Here is a 15,225-nt window from a genome sequence, read left to right as displayed (position 1 = left end):
TCCCAACTATTTACCAGTTATTGACCTTGTTATATTGGTTCATGAGTGCGAGTCGTGTCAAAAGCACTGCCAGGGGGAGGCGGCCGTTGTGCTAGTGTGAGAGGTGGCATGGGCAGGCTAGTTGGTTGTCGAGATTGCATATCAAGGCGCAATGACAATTTTATCCTGTTTTCCTGAGAAGAGATTGCTTACAGTTCGCGTATGAACTCTGTCCTTACAGTTTTGTTGGTGGTTTATAGCGATAAGAACATGTACTTCTATACGAATTGAAGCTGAATAGACTCGGTGATGGGAAGGACAATTGAGAATTACCACAGCTTGCTATTTTATAAAAGTTTTGCCAAGTCTCAGCCACTACTCTTCATGCGCAGTGATTGTTAGTTTCTTCGTATATATGACCTCTTTGTTGTGCCAGGAGTACGAGATCATATTCACAACGCAAGACATATGTTTCTGTGCGTCCTTCTCATCATATTCCATATCTAAACTCGTATAAGCAATCGTACGAACTATCCACTTACCGTTTAAAGTGTTTTTCTGAACTACGAATGGTACCTCATATCGAGCGTTTGGTAAGTATATGGAAACACACCAGAGGTTTGTATATACAGCCACAAACCCCAACAGGTGCTAACAAAGCGCCATTCTCTTCAGACCAAATCTTTCTTCGGACTTCTTCAAATCCAACAAAGGCCATGCATCTACTATTGTTGAAATTTCGTAGTCAGGAAAGGAGTGTTCTCTCGACTTTGTTTCCAGCATGTTAACATAACTTCCTGAAAGGAGGAAGGCGGCCGAAGAGCTATTACGCCGTGACTCCTTGACACCTGTGCCCTATCTTCGGAAGGATATTTTCTTCATTATCGCAATGACCATATCTAAGTCTTTTAACCTTTTGAATGAACCATGATACTACTTGCAGCGAAATTTTCTCCCTGTGCTGTTATCCACACGTTCACCATGTGAACTCCACGCTTCAACACGATGCTTCCATTTCACTGGTCTGAACCTCTCCAACATAATGAATTATAGTTTGAAGTGATACTGAACATAACAGCTCGATAATACCATACCCTTCACACCTCTCGTCTACATATACAGGGAATCGTTCATCCCATGGTTATAAAAGGTCACTTTCCTCTCATGTATCCCATTCAAGGAACATCACACTACTCTCACAGCAAACGACCAAATAATCATCACAAAACGGCACAAGAACTGCGTATCATTCTCTTCTCCCAAACATCTCACTAAGGAGCATCATTACCCCTCCCCCCAGCAAACCACCAACGAATCACTGCGAAACCCAAGATCCGCTCACCACCAAACCTACAACACCAGCCCACAAAATGTGTTGGGCCGTGCATATGAAGTACATCTGCAAGTGCCACGACAGACGATGTAGAAATCACTTGAATGAACCGGACAAGGTATACAAGCACAAGTTTTTCAGGGTGGACGCCTGCCCTGCCTTTGAAGCAGTGGTTCAGGAGACTCGAGAACCTGGCCCTGGCGCCGAATGCCCGAATTACCCTGCCGGAAAGTTCCCAACAACAGACGTTGTGGTGCGAGACTTTTGCCCAGCTTGCCACGACCGCTGTAAAATCTGTACATGCTGTCTCTGATACGGCATTTCCAACATCGACCGCCACATCCATCAACACCAAAAGAAACAAAAAAAAGGAACAACATCCAAAAACAAACAACACCAACAGGCACCACATCCCAAAACAACAACCAGCGTATCGCAGCAGTACACGTCTACCCCAAGTCAACGTGACCAATATTGAAACACAGCATCACTTTGTACAACCTTCCAAACACCCATCACCACGAACCTCACCAAAACTAAAAAGCCATGTCCATCCCTTCTGAAAATACGTATCCCAAAAACACCGACTCCTTTCCCTTACCGGAGAATGCTCCCAGAAAATGTGCTACTTCAAAATGATCCGCAAATACTGCCCCTGCATCAAAGAAGCCAAATGCGCGTGCTGGCGCCAAGAACACCGCTTCATACCCTCCGTCCGACGATATCTGCACCTCTCACTGCGGCCGTTGACGACAGAGCGGCCCTGTGATTTCTGGACGATGACGCAGCGCAGGGAGGAGGGTTACGTGTACGCGTCGCGGTATTGTCCGTTTTCGCTGCCGCCGGGACTGTATAATGCGGTTGTGGATGTGGTGCTGCCGGAGATGTGTCAGCAGTGTGTGAAGAGTTGTCGGTGGAAGGTTGTTGTGGCGGAGGTTGGGTGACTGGGATGATGTTGATTCGTTTATGGGAGAGGAGTTTGGGGTTTGGGTTGGGATGTCGTTCACCGTGGCTCATATTGGGAATAGATTCGTTGGTTGGAGTAAGAGCATCGGGAGTTATAACTTAAGGTCACAGGAGGGAATGGCTGGTAACGTACCATTGCATATCTACGACTAGATGGATCTTTAGTTGATAAAATATATGAGATGTGGCAAATCATCCTCAGGAAATAAGAATCAGAGTGCAAGCGTTCGTGAAACTGGTGAATGATGTATATTACTCCGTGGTCGCATAAGCTCTATGATACATATAGTGTCAAGCGCTCAAATTCTATGTCGTGAATAGCTGTCGGCAACGTCAACTGCCCCCGGACACGGCACACGTTCCTGTCGTGGAAGTCCCATGACCGTGCTTGTCCTCCGCAACTTGCATCCGTTACCGGTCATCAACAGGGGCGCGGATTACCCGACTATACCTTGTCCCCGACTCCCGACTCCGATCAGTGCTCCGGCACTGAGGCTGGACGTGGAGCTGTAAGTTGAGCCCGAAGAACTTGGAACCGGCTTTGCTCGGCATGCCTCTGATATCCTTATTCTCGCCCTTGGTCGCAGCTGATGCCAAGGGCGCTTTCAGTTGATCATTTCAACTCTCCCAGCAGCATCGTTCTGTCCGACGAAGCAGAAAGCACTGTCACAGTCAGCACCCATAAACAAATCACATCAACCATCAACTTACAAATTGGTTCACCGCCTGGCGCAAACTCTGCGGAATTAACCGTGCCCTTGTGTCCAGGCAACTTGTACAACAACTTGCCATTCTCACTAGACCACACCACCACAGTCCCGTCTGCCGACGCCGCCGCAATCTTTTTGCCATCTGCATCCCAACTCACACCCAGGAGGTTCTGGTCCATGCCGAAATTCGCCCCGTCAAAGGTGCGAATATGTCGCTCCGTAGGTGCAAACGGCCGGATATCCCACGTCCGAACCGTCGAGTCCATGCCGTACGACGCCAATGATTGCGAATCAGGCGACACCTTGAGCGACATGATGGATTCCGTGTGTCCCAGCAAAGAATACACCACCGACTTCTTGCGCAGATCCCAAACCCGAATATCATTGTCAATACCGCCTGCGAAAATCTCATTCCCAGCAGATGACATGGCGACTGCTGTGACAGGGAAGTCGGTTTCGATGTAGTCGACCGCGTTTTTGCTACGCGGATCCCAGATGCCAATGGTAGAATCGTCGCTACCGCTGATGATAAGGTCCTCGCCGCGTCGAGTAATGTCCACCGTGTTGACGGTTTCCTCGTGCCCAATATATCTTCGAATTCTCGTGCCCGAGGTGAGATCCCAGCTAGCGAGGTGTCTATCCGCCGAAGCAGTGTACAAGATTTCCGAATCCCGCGACCATTGGAGGCTGAGGATGGCGCCTTTGTGGCCATTTAAGAAGCCGTAGTTCTCGCAATCTCCGTACGTTCTCCAGAGCACTAAACCCATTAGCACAGAAAGTCCCGCCAAACGCCATTCCCAAATACATACTTATGCTTCTATCCATTGATCCTGACGCGATTAAATTGCCCGTCGGATCAAACTTGGCTGTGAAAATCTCTCCAGTGTGTCCTGAGAGCTCCATCACTGGAGATTGTAATGCGCTCGTTCTTGCACTCTGCTCAGCGTCAGCTTTCGTCTTGGAAAGTTTAAAAGGGATACACGAACAGTTTGAACAAGAGCATTATTCGACGCATTCAATCGCGCCAGCGCACCCTCTGACATGCTCACATTTTGTCTCTTGACGAGCATCTGGGACGAGCTGGGGTCGTCCTCAGCGGGGCGTTTTTCGGCAGACATGGCGGCCGGGCGGGTCAAGAGTCGCTACTTCCGTCTGTGGCGAGTGAAAATGTCAGATGTGAGGCCACAAGGTGGTTTTATACAGTCGGGAACCGAATTGTCGCGTCGCAATGTCGTCAAGTAGTGGCAGTTGTAGCTTGGAACTTTTTACAAGTCAAAAACTGGGGTTGAGCTCCAACTTGGATGCAGGTCTGACTGATGGGACAGTCGGGCCGGTGGTTGTTCCCTATAACCCCCCCTTCACTTACTCCCCCACACCTTGTGAGCTTCAAGCATCCGAATCCCACTTCCAACCAGCTCCCAACCGACGTTCGTAAACACCAAATCATCTTCCCCAGCAACCTGGATACAAATACACCTCCAAACCCCGCCAACAGCACAACATCTCAAATCATCGCGCAACCCACAAGGCCCCTCCAAAATGGCAGCAAGCAAAGCCTCCCGCGTAGGCGAAGAGTACGTCCATCCACCCCCAACCCATTCCGCAATACTGACTCCCCCAGAATATGGAAGTAAGCACTCCCACCCGTCCACCCTCCACACCATCTAACAAGCCAGAACACGAATCGACAAAGTCAATGCCGAGCTCGTCACCCTCACCTACGGCACGGTCGTAGCCCAGCTCTGCAAAGACTTTGAAAACGACTACGCCGAAGTAAACAAGCAACTCGACAAAATGGGCTACAACATCGGCCTCCGCCTAATAGAAGACTACCTCGCCAAGTCCAACACCATGAAGCGGTGTGCGAATTTCAGAGAAACAGCCGACATGATAGCAAGGGTGAGTGCTCCCGCTACCCTTCGATTCTGACACTAACGAGATTAGGTTGGTTTCAAAATCTTTCTGAATATTACGCCGCAAATAACGAATTGGACCTCGGACAATAACCAATTCTCGTTGCTGTTTGACGAGAACCCCTTTGCGGACTTTGTGGAATTGCCTGATGATGGACGAGCGCAGAACGAGCTGTGGTATTCGAATATCTTGTGTGGCGTGCTGAGGGGCGCTTTGGAAATGGTGCAGATGCAGGTGGAGGCGCATTTTATCAGTGATGTCTTGAGGGGGAATGATACTACTGAGATGAGGGTTTCGCTGATACGGTACATTGACGATGAACTACCGCCAGAGGATGATTAGCCGTGTTCAGGGGCTTGCAATTCGGCTCATGGTGCATGCTGATGATCCTGGAGTGGGGGCGTTAAGGTATCGATTCATGGGTTTTGCAGAGGTTAGACTAGCCTGTCACTGTATATAAAGATATGATTATGATTGTGAAATATCCAAACTCCACCAAGGTCGGGTGGGAAAAGGTGCACGTGTCGAAACAAATTGCATGCGCCAACATCACTGGGCGAAACAACAAATTGGCAATACAAGGCGTGGTATGATATATTCGAAGACCGCTTTCGATATAAACCAAACATAAACACTCGGGAGACGATAACGCGTTCTCCAGGATTCCCTTCCACCTGCCTTAAACCCAGCCACTCCTCGCATCAATAAAAGTAACAGGATGGCATAAATAGTACTCTTTGAGAGCCAAACCACACACACACACAATAGGGGAGACGGGGGAGGAAATATAACAGCAAGAAAGAAGAAGAGAGAAAGGAAAACAGAGATATAACACTCGAGAACAACGGCTGTTTTCCCCATCTGTAGCCCACCAACATCTCTCTCCCGAGACCCTGGATCGCCGCATAACACAAGCCAGACAAAATACCATGATATAATAAAAAAGGCCCCCCTTGAAACGCCGTGTCGAATGATGCCAGATTAGAGTTTGAGCCACAATGACACACTGAGTGAATAAGAAAAGAGACCATTTACTGGCCAGGCGACTTAACAAAACACAAACTTGACTTCGTCTTCTTTCATCCTTTCATCCTTGCATATATGCATGCTTTACTTTCCGTACATTGACGCTGGCATCTAGTCGGCTCCGATGGGATCGCCACCTTCCATGCCGGAAAATGTGCCGTTGAAGTCAAATGGCTCATTGTTATCTTCATGGAGGAACGAGTCGAAGTCGAAGTCGTTCAAAACATCACCCGACTGCAAGGGGTTGGCAAGCTCCATACTTCCAAACTCCATCTGCAAAGTACAGTTAGTAACAAAGTCCACCAGCGAGCATCATACGTTGACGCAAACTTACCATGCTGCCAAAGTTGTCCATCATTCCGTTCTGGTTTGGATCGCCATGGGGCTGAGGTGGTACAGGAGCTGCTTGAGGAGCCGGTGCAGCAGCCGTCGCAGCGGGAGCAGCAGCACTCGTGGTGGCCTGTGCATTGGCGCCGGCACCTCCGTTCTGCGCATTCTTGTTGAATGCTGGGTTGACAGGGGTAATCGGCGTTGCGGGCGTTGCCTCCGCCTCACCTGAGTTCTCGCCAGCTGGAGTAGCTCCCGCAGCGGCGGCATTCTGGTTGGCCTTCTTTGCAGCGGCGGCAGCACGCTAAATACGGATGTCAGTTTTAAATGTCCAAAATAACAGTACACAGTGTACTCAAGCATTGAGCAATGATTTCGGTTGTGTGAGTGGGGGAATGGATAGTGACAAAAAAATGTACCTTCTCTTTGGCAGCCTTGGTCTCCTTCTTCTTCGGTGCGGGCTTGTTTCCTTGACTGGGTGTCGGAGGAGCCGCTGCGGCTTGCTGAGGTGAAGCAGTAGTTCGGCTGTTTGCATTGTTTGCGGCACCGGCAGGAGCAGAAGGTGGAGGCATTGATCGCTGTTGGGGCGTTCCTTGCACCTGCTGGTTTTGCTGCATGCCTTGAGGCGTTTGGCCGTTGGGGCCTTGTTGCCACTGTCCTGGTGCACCCTGTCCAGCCTGCTGTCCCTGTTGCCCCTGGGCTTGTTGCATCTGGCGGGCTGCCATCATCTGTTGCGGGTTCATCTGGCCGTTGAAGGGCTGTCCAGGGTGTGAGCTTGGTGGTCTCATGCCGTTCATCTGTGCTTGCGTCATGTCGGCCCCAGGCTTGAAGAAATGCGGTGCCATGTTGGGGTCAACCTGGTTACCCATGAAATTCATGGCAGGGTTGGGAGAATCGCGGGACTGGCCGCCTTCAGGAATCGGCGACGGAATACCCGAATTGTTCATCTGAGGAGTACCACGCTTCATCTGATCGGCAGGATTTGGCGACGCTCCTGATCGCATCGCCTGTGGAGAGGCATCGGGGAAGGACTGTCCGTTGGGGCCCTGACCGGGTTGTCCAGGAGCCCCGGGTGTTGTGCCAGTAATGGTATCTTGCTCCTGCCTTGCCATCATCAGTCGCTTCTTATTTTGTTGCTCGAGCAACATCAACTGCATTTGATAGTCCTGCAGCGCATGGTTGCTCCCGGCGGCGGCCTGAGGACCACCAGGCCCGGGTCGGATTCCTCCAGGGCCAGCCATTTCACCTCCGGGGTTGTAAAAGGCGTTAAGGGCAGTTCCATCGGGTCCCGGTGCCATCATGGGTGAGCCTTGACCCTGTGGGCCTCCAGCATTTGGCATCTGCTTGTTTCCCATCTGGCTACCCTGCTGTTGTTGGAGATTCTGAGAGTAAGTAGCAATAGACTTTTGCTGAGCGGCTGGCGGGGCATTGACAAAGTTCTGGAATTGTTGTGGGTTTAAGCTACTGGGGTTGATGCCATTAGCAGTCAGCATATGGTGAGCGGCAGCGACGCTCGGGTTGGTCGGCATTTGCTGTCCGGGCATGCCCTGAGCTGGCCGACCATTGGCGACCATGCCTCCTGGCTGATTAGGGTTGAATGGTGCTCCGTCGATGCGTGGTCGTTTTGATGGTGATGGCGCATTCTCTCCAGACGCGGGCGATGAGGGACGGTCGCGGTTTTGATCCATGCCAGATGGGTCACGCTGCATCTGATTCTGCTTGGCCTGTTGCATCATCATTTGGGGACTGCAAAGAGAGAGGTCAAAATTAGTTACAAACGTCCTGCCACATGGTTTCGGTGCGATATCAAATGGGAACCCACTTATTCTGGTTGTTAGCCATAGCAGCACGGGCGAGGTTACCCTGCTTGATGCCCATGTTCATGTTGCCATTCTGCATTCTCATCATTTGGGCTTGGTATTGCTGCTGTGCAATATCATTCGGGCGCATTTGGCGAAGAAGCTCCTGTTGCTGGTTCTGCTTCATTCGAGATTGTTGCTGCCAAGGAATGTTAGTTGGTGCCGTGCACGACGGTGTCATTGTAAGGGGAGAACAAGGCGGACAGAGAGAAGAAGTAGCGTCGGGAAGAAAATATTGTCAACCGTACCTGAGTGTGAGCGACATATTGGTTGATGCTGCCATTGCCACTCTTGACACGCTGGGCATTGTAAATATCCCAAAAGAGACAAAACCACTCGTAGAGAAATGAGGAGTCCGAGGCAGGCATGGGAAGCTTGGGAGGCGGTAGGTCATCGGGCAGCTTGGCGTCCAAGTCATCCTTGGAGTCGGTGTCCATGGGATCCTCGCCGTTGGCAGTGTTGCCACCCTTTCCATCCTTGTGGACGTTTACCTGCTGATCGCTCGACAGCAGTGAGCGAGCACAGTCGTACATGCCATAGCGGATGAAGTACTCGTAAATGTAGGTGTTGAGGACGCCGCGTTGACTTTCCACTTGTTGGTGTCTTGCTTGAGCGGCGGCGGCGGCGGCAGCCTGGGGATTCATGGCGGCACCATTGTTCATCATGGGCATTGGCGCACCGCCAACAGGACCTCCCATGGGGTTCATGTTGGCCATGCCCATATTCGGGTTCATGGCCATGATGTCGGCGGGTATATGAGTAGCTGCGACGCGGGCGAGGCGATAGAGGGGGATATGGTAGGGATATCAATGACTATGACACGTCTGGCAGGCGGTGGGATTGAGGTCAGGAAAAAGACAATCTGCCTCGCAAAGCCCACAGATTTAACGCCAGGCCGTCAACAGAAAATAGAGCACGGCACTCGACAGCTTGAAGAACCTCAAGCCAGTGCGGTGCGGCCGTGGGCGAGGCGTGGGTGAGAGGGGCGAGAGTCCGTCGGTCGATACCAGTCGCGGCAGGGGTTTTTTAGATACTCGGTCGCGGCGGTCGAAACAAGACAAGACAGATCGGGGGTCAGACCAGCAGACGTAATGCGCAAATCTGCAGACGACGACGAGGATAGATTCGCGGCGAAGGGGGATGCGCGCGATGGGGGAAGTCGGAGAATGAAGGCGACAAGAAAAAAAAAGAACGGATATGGATGAATGAAGATGGGGGAAGAGACAGGAAGGATGGGTGTGAAGGTGGACGGAGAGTTTCGCCTTGCCTGGGGGCTGGGACTTGACAGCAAAGAGTGAGTGAGTGTGAGTGAGCGAGCCAGCCAGTCTGAGGCAGTCAGGTCGGAGCCAGTCTGTCGGGACAAAGTGAACAGAGAAGAGCAGAGCAGAGCAGAGGAGCCTTGCTGTTGGTCGCAGCCGTAGGGCGGCCACACCACAGACGCAGTTTGCTGTTAATAGTGATAAACTTTTTTCCTCCGAGACTGAAGATCTGATGAATTCGAAAGCTGATGTTGGCTTTCTTTTTTTCCTTTGCCCCCGTGTTCGTTTCTTTGGTGAGCCTCCGTATTTCCGTGGCGGCCGTGATGCTGGTCGTGTCAGCTTGGGCGTACCTCCGTCAGCACTCGCGGTGCGCCGTGGAGACAATTGTTGCGATGAACATTAAAATTATCCCAGCAGTTTCTGTATCAATACAGCAAACGTCTTGGTCTTGGTCTGAAGGTAACAATGGGGACTGAGAGGGACGGAGACGCATGTCCATGTCCATGTCGCTGCATGCGAGACAGCCGGAGTGCCAAAGTGAAGGACGAGTTCAGCTGCGTCTACAGTGCCAGCATGAAAGGAGTGGATTGTGGGGTGGTGTAAATTAGCACTGTATGGACATTTGATGCATGGTCGCGCCAATACAGTGTGTCGGACAGTGTCAACGCTCTATCTCTGTGCAGATACTGTTCAAGTCATCGATGCACGTACAGTGCGCCCATCAACCTTCAACTGTACCAGAAAAGTGGAAAAATCAAATCGCTGTACTTCAAACCCCGTCCGCTGGACTGCACGCAGCTACAGCGGACCATCCCCCTGCGCTCCAACTGCCGCCGCCCACCTTCAGCACTTCCCAGATGGCGTATTCCTCAGACCAGTCGCGTATTTCTCTGCCCGCCTTCGTCCCCCCTTCTGCCTCAGGCAGCACGAGGCACCCAGCGGCACCATTGCGGTGCAAAAGCTACCCAATGGCAGCACAAGCCTGACCACAGAGCAATTTACTCTGAGCAATCCATTACCTCAAGCCAATGAGCGTGTCAGCTCCCGAGGCAGTGAGGACCATGATCCATCTCATGACCTCGAGTTGGGTTCAATCATTGAATGTGTAGCAAACCTTGGGTGACTTTGAGGCCATAGGTTCTCGGATTCAATCGAGCCATTTGCTTTTGCGGGGTTAAATCTGGCGGTGATGGGGGGGAAATGGCGAGGGGGCTTTTTCCCTGACGTTATTTTTTGGTGTTCAATGTTCTCTTTTTTGTCATTGCTTTTTCCTGTTCACTTTTTCCCAGGTGAAATGTCATTCTACAATCATGTCGCATAAAGCAGCAAAATTGCCAACGCACTTAATTTCTTTGCATTGCACATTGCATGACGCGAGATAACTAATATTGAAAATACAAATCGAGTTGCAAATCACATGTGTCAGTATTTCGTGGTGAATGGCCCTCCATCCATTCCAAAGCCGTGGTGTGACTTATACGCGGTCTGGTGTGACCATGCCCCGACGCTTGCACACCTCATCGCATTCAAATCAAGCCACCACAGAATGACGACACGACCAAGAATTTAGCGAAAAAGTTGGCCAAGAAAATAAAAAAACAAAAAAAAAACATGCCACCACAGCACCGATCGATAAAATGCACATGGCCAGCACTGAGCCGGTCGGAGCCGGTCGCACCACCGAACAGACTCACTACCCTGAACCATTTCCTAATCGGGCACAAACATTTCCGACACCATATATCATCAAAGAAGGAGTAGCATGAACGTATCAACACAAAGGAGTCTGAAAACAAAGGTTCTAGCACATGCAAGCGAACGCAAATGATTCCTAGTCGTTTCCAAATCACAATGCCTTGCATGCTACGGAGCAGTTATCTGACAGACTTGGCGGCCTTCTGATATTCCAATTCAGACTGTGTTTCAAATGTCTTTTCACAACATGGTGTTTTGACTCCCCTCCATGTAATGCACAATGCCCTCATACCATTCAAGTTCAAACCGCGCAATATTTCCCTTGTTAGTTCACGCTACACCTTGAATCCTTTGTTACGCAAAGGAAGATCCGATCCTGCAAGCGCTGTCGACCCTCGATGGTCAACCGAATCGCACGGACGCCCATTCAAGACACCACATCTCTTTTCGTACACTGACAAAAGAGCTTGCACGGGGTAATATATGGAGAAGACAAAGCAGGCAGCATCTCGTTTATTTGTCACATTGCAGTTAATTATATTTAGCTGCAGCACAGTACCGGTACCGGTACTCATAATTACCGTGTTGTTACACAAAAGCTGGGACCTCGGTGCGGTATGATGCCCACCTAAGTGCCTAGAAGGGGAATTAGTGGGGCCTTCGGACATGAGAACCTCCACGACACTCATTGCCCCATCTTCGCGGCAATTAAAAAAAAAAATAAACTCGGACTAGCAAAATCAACTACCAAAAAGATTGGGATTGTAAAAGATAACGCCGACGGAGACAGGATTCGAACCTGCGAGGCCGAAACCATACGCTTTCTAGGCGTACCCATTAACCACTCTGGCACTCCGCCCATTGACCGTTGCGCCGAGAACTCGCTATTTGTGTCTAAGAAGGTTGTCGTTTTGACAGCCAGGCTGAAATCGTCGTAGAAGACACCAGACACCGTCGAAAAGGTGCGTTAGCTGCTGAATTTGTTTGAGGGGGGCAATATGTACGTGTTGCACGTGGTGGTTTGGCTTGTCGTGCCATTTCGCTGGTATCACACATTGGTGATTTGACCTTGCTGCAAATCATCACATCTCCGTGCGAAGTGAGGCACACATCTAGCATCCATGGAGGAGTTGAAGCATATGGCTTGAGGATCGGATTTTCTAGCTGCAAGGGAGGAAACCTCACGAATGCATCCCGATTCACCTCGTCATCGGCGGTAATGCAACAAAATGTCCCTTCTCATCTAGCAATCCACCGCCTTTGATGTCGACTCGCCCCTGCGGCTATGCAAACCGCGGTCACAGTCCAACATTGAAGGCAATGGGCGAAAATACATCCCAGACGCACTGCTGTTTTGTCGGAAGTCTTGCAGGTCATCTCTTTTGCAGGGCTAGACTTTTCTACAATTCGGGTTGCCGTAAGGCTGTGAAGTGCTTGAACCCACATGACTTCACCCTCGATCTTCAAATTCTTCAAGTGAAGATGTTTGGTATAGCTCCCAATGCCCTAACTAAGAGGGGAGAAGCTCCGCTAGGTCCATATGTGCTCAAAATTCCGAGACATGTCATGCTTAAATATAAATGGTAAGCTAACATCATCGTAAGACACCTCACCAGACTCCTCTCACCTGTAAGTGCTACCCAGTCCAACGTCATGGACAATATCTATGTGGTATTCGAAGCGGCTATCGGGATACTGTACCGGAATTTTGATCAGATAAAGGTTCCTCAGGAGCACCGCATCACTAGATTCCCGTCCTTTATCCCGGAGATGACTTTTTATACTTTTTGTTTAAAAAAAAGAAAAAAAAAAAAAGAGGGAGCCATCCGTCAGTTCACCGCATCTCAGGGACTGCCTATGCTCAGAAGGAATGAAGCTACCCATATTCCAAGACCGAATACGTACTTGCTAGGCTGAGGCGAAATCCATGTTTAGCAGCTGAAGGAAGCAGAGAGTGAATCTCCATTCGTAGCCCTGTGATTTCCACGGCAGGCGACGGTACGCTTCAAAACCGACCATGGCGTGTCTCGAACGACAAGCAGTAAAAGTATAGTTAAAGTGAGGTTTAGAAAGAAAGTGAACGCCATGCTCAGGTAAGCAGGTTGAGTGACTGCTCCCTAGCCATGCGAGGTGAGTCGAACCGGAGTGAGAGTCTTGGTAAACTTGGTGAGTACATGATAGATAGGGGTCACATTCCAACCTAACGCTTTAAGCCCGGGTCTGATCTATGAATACTCTGCAATGGCTGAGTGTGAGTAGATAGAGGTCCAGAAAAGCTTTTCCCATTGAAGGGATTCATGATAGCCTTCATTTTTGTCAAATATTTCTGTACTACAAGACTTGAGGATATTAATACAGGTATTGCCATAGTGGTAGGAGTAAGGTGAGTGTAAAGTGTCTCTGAAAATGCAGGGAGCTGTTTCACAGCGTCCGCCTCTCGTGGTCCCTCTCAGGATATGGCACTGGGCTGACAGGTACTGGGAGAGGAGGAATGCCTTTCGTACCTCCACACGCAACCAAGGATTAACTCGTCTGTGTCTTGGAACACAGACAAAAGCCGGATATAGATTTGTAGCTTAAATAACAAGAGTTGGCATATTGTTCAGAATCCTGCTATAACTACATGTCCTCACATCTGTTCTGAGGTCTCATACCGCTCAATGCGTCTGTTTCTTGAAACTGTCAAGTTTTGTTCGTAAATACCGTGCGGAATAATATGAGCCGTACCATTTAAGCCCACGTATGAGAGACTAGTTGGCAGTTGTTTAAGTTGGACCATGACCGCTGCATGCAGATAGGTAATGCACGACTAGCTGCTGCGAACAAAAGTCACAAGTGACGGTGCCGGCTGGTCATTTTGGAGACTGCAACACACGCACGAGAGGTCGGCAGCATTCTAACCAATATAATTGAGAAATTTCAAGAACTTTCCTTTGATGGTTCAGTTCATGAGTTACCCAACGGAAATGTAGCCTCCCATCTGCGACTAGGTCACCCGCCACGGTCTGCCTAGTTTATCCTCATCGTGCTTCTCTACTTAATATCCAGACGACTGAAAAAAGACCTCTTATTACTCTCAAGGATATTTTGTTTCATAGTAGCCTTGGTTTATACTTAAGCCATCGCATGATGTTTGTGCTGCTTGTCTGTGGACTTACAATTTGCAGGATTTGAGGCGAGGGACAATGCGGCCTGATTGAGGATAAATTTATATAAACAAATAAGCGCAGAGTTTTATATGAAACTGTAAGGCGGAGTGCCAGAGTGGTTAATGGGTACGCCTAGAAAGCGTATGGTTTCGGCCTCGCAGGTTCGAATCCTGTCTCCGTCGGTTCCTTTTTTTTTTTTGGCATTTTTTTTTGTCTTGTCGCAGCCGTAACTTTTTGTCGAGAGGTGCAGTTTTCAATAATTGGCGGGCGTGCTAGACACGATTGACTTGAATGAGCGAGTGGCGAACAAATCATTTTGCTGTCTGGTCGGCTGCTCCATGGTCCTCATTTGCCGTTGTGTGTGAAGCCATCACCAACTCACAATAATCCTCCAACTCTATGCACTATCCGCGCGGTATGATATTCCAAGGGATGATGGACATCCGTGTTATCACCTTGTCGACCGTGAAACATGGCAGTTGATACAGCGCACCTTCAGCCCAGGTAGACAAAACGGTGCCATTCTCACTCACCCAGCCATGAGATGAGGCTGCCCAAACGGGCTGAGAGGCTCCCACACATTGGCGCAGACGATGATGCAGCCTCAGCACGGCAAGCCAACCCCATCCAATAGATTTCTGTTTCGGGCAATTTTAGACGTCTCGTTATGGTATCGCTTGCGATTTGGCCAATTTTCAATCAGGTGCGCCGCCCCCAACAGCCCTTTACACACAGACATTTGTCGGTTCCGTGTGTCGAACATGTTATTTGGCGCTGGATTGAGAAGGTCTTACAACTTGGATCGTCTTTGATTCAGTGAACTCTGCTGCTGGTCCGGATACCCCGGTTCGATAAGCATCGTCACACTCATGATGACACTATCGTAGTCAATCGAGGACACACTGCGCATAGTACATTTATACACAACGGAATAAACATCTATTCAACCTCTATTCAATCCAGGGGCTACAAGTTATGCCATATGCACCGCAGCAACAAGACGATTAT

At 49.8% G+C, this 15,225-nt stretch overlaps 4 protein-coding genes and 2 non-coding genes across 6 annotated transcripts; 2 read left to right on the top strand and 4 right to left on the bottom strand.

The window, feature by feature from the left end:
• Positions 1-2,891: 2,891 nt before the first annotated feature.
• Positions 2,892-4,106, bottom strand: VFPPC_05354 (WD repeat-containing protein; the record flags this gene model as incomplete). Its single annotated transcript, XM_018284561.1, has 4 exons — positions 2,892-2,941; positions 2,990-3,745; positions 3,798-3,924; positions 3,975-4,106. The coding sequence occupies 4 exons, from the start codon at positions 4,104-4,106 to the stop codon at positions 2,892-2,894; spliced, it is 1,065 nt and encodes a 354-aa protein (XP_018141315.1).
• A 421-nt stretch (positions 4,107-4,527) lies between these two features.
• VFPPC_13822 (transport protein particle (TRAPP) complex component Bet3) lies at positions 4,528-5,244 on the top strand (the record flags this gene model as incomplete). The annotated part of the gene is made up of 4 exons (XM_018291594.1): positions 4,528-4,562; positions 4,610-4,618; positions 4,665-4,887; positions 4,933-5,244. The coding sequence occupies 4 exons, from the start codon at positions 4,528-4,530 to the stop codon at positions 5,242-5,244; spliced, it is 579 nt and encodes a 192-aa protein (XP_018141314.1).
• A 795-nt stretch (positions 5,245-6,039) lies between these two features.
• Positions 6,040-8,854, bottom strand: VFPPC_13821 (SOM1 protein; the record flags this gene model as incomplete). Its single annotated transcript, XM_018291593.1, has 5 exons — positions 6,040-6,201; positions 6,263-6,559; positions 6,675-8,001; positions 8,078-8,253; positions 8,363-8,854. The coding sequence occupies 5 exons, from the start codon at positions 8,852-8,854 to the stop codon at positions 6,040-6,042; spliced, it is 2,454 nt and encodes an 817-aa protein (XP_018141313.1).
• A 2,549-nt stretch (positions 8,855-11,403) lies between these two features.
• On the bottom strand, positions 11,404-11,757 carry VFPPC_17992 (hypothetical protein; the record flags this gene model as incomplete). Its single annotated transcript, XM_022429657.1, has 1 exon — positions 11,404-11,757. The coding sequence occupies one exon, from the start codon at positions 11,755-11,757 to the stop codon at positions 11,404-11,406; it is 354 nt and encodes a 117-aa protein (XP_022285289.1).
• An 89-nt stretch (positions 11,758-11,846) lies between these two features.
• VFPPC_17293 lies at positions 11,847-11,927 on the bottom strand. Its single transcript has one exon. It is a non-coding gene; the product is annotated as a tRNA-Ser (tRNA).
• Positions 11,928-14,318: 2,391 nt separating this feature from the next.
• VFPPC_17303 lies at positions 14,319-14,399 on the top strand. The gene has a single exon. It is a non-coding gene; the product is annotated as a tRNA-Ser (tRNA).
• Positions 14,400-15,225: the final 826 nt, after the last annotated feature.

The sequence above is a fragment of the Pochonia chlamydosporia genome, chromosome 5, assembly GCF_001653235.2.
Source record: "Pochonia chlamydosporia 170 chromosome 5, whole genome shotgun sequence".
Lineage (NCBI taxonomy): Eukaryota > Fungi > Ascomycota > Sordariomycetes > Hypocreales > Clavicipitaceae > Pochonia > Pochonia chlamydosporia.
Note: the sequence above shows the minus strand (reverse complement) of the source record. Positions and strands in the feature narration are given on the sequence as shown.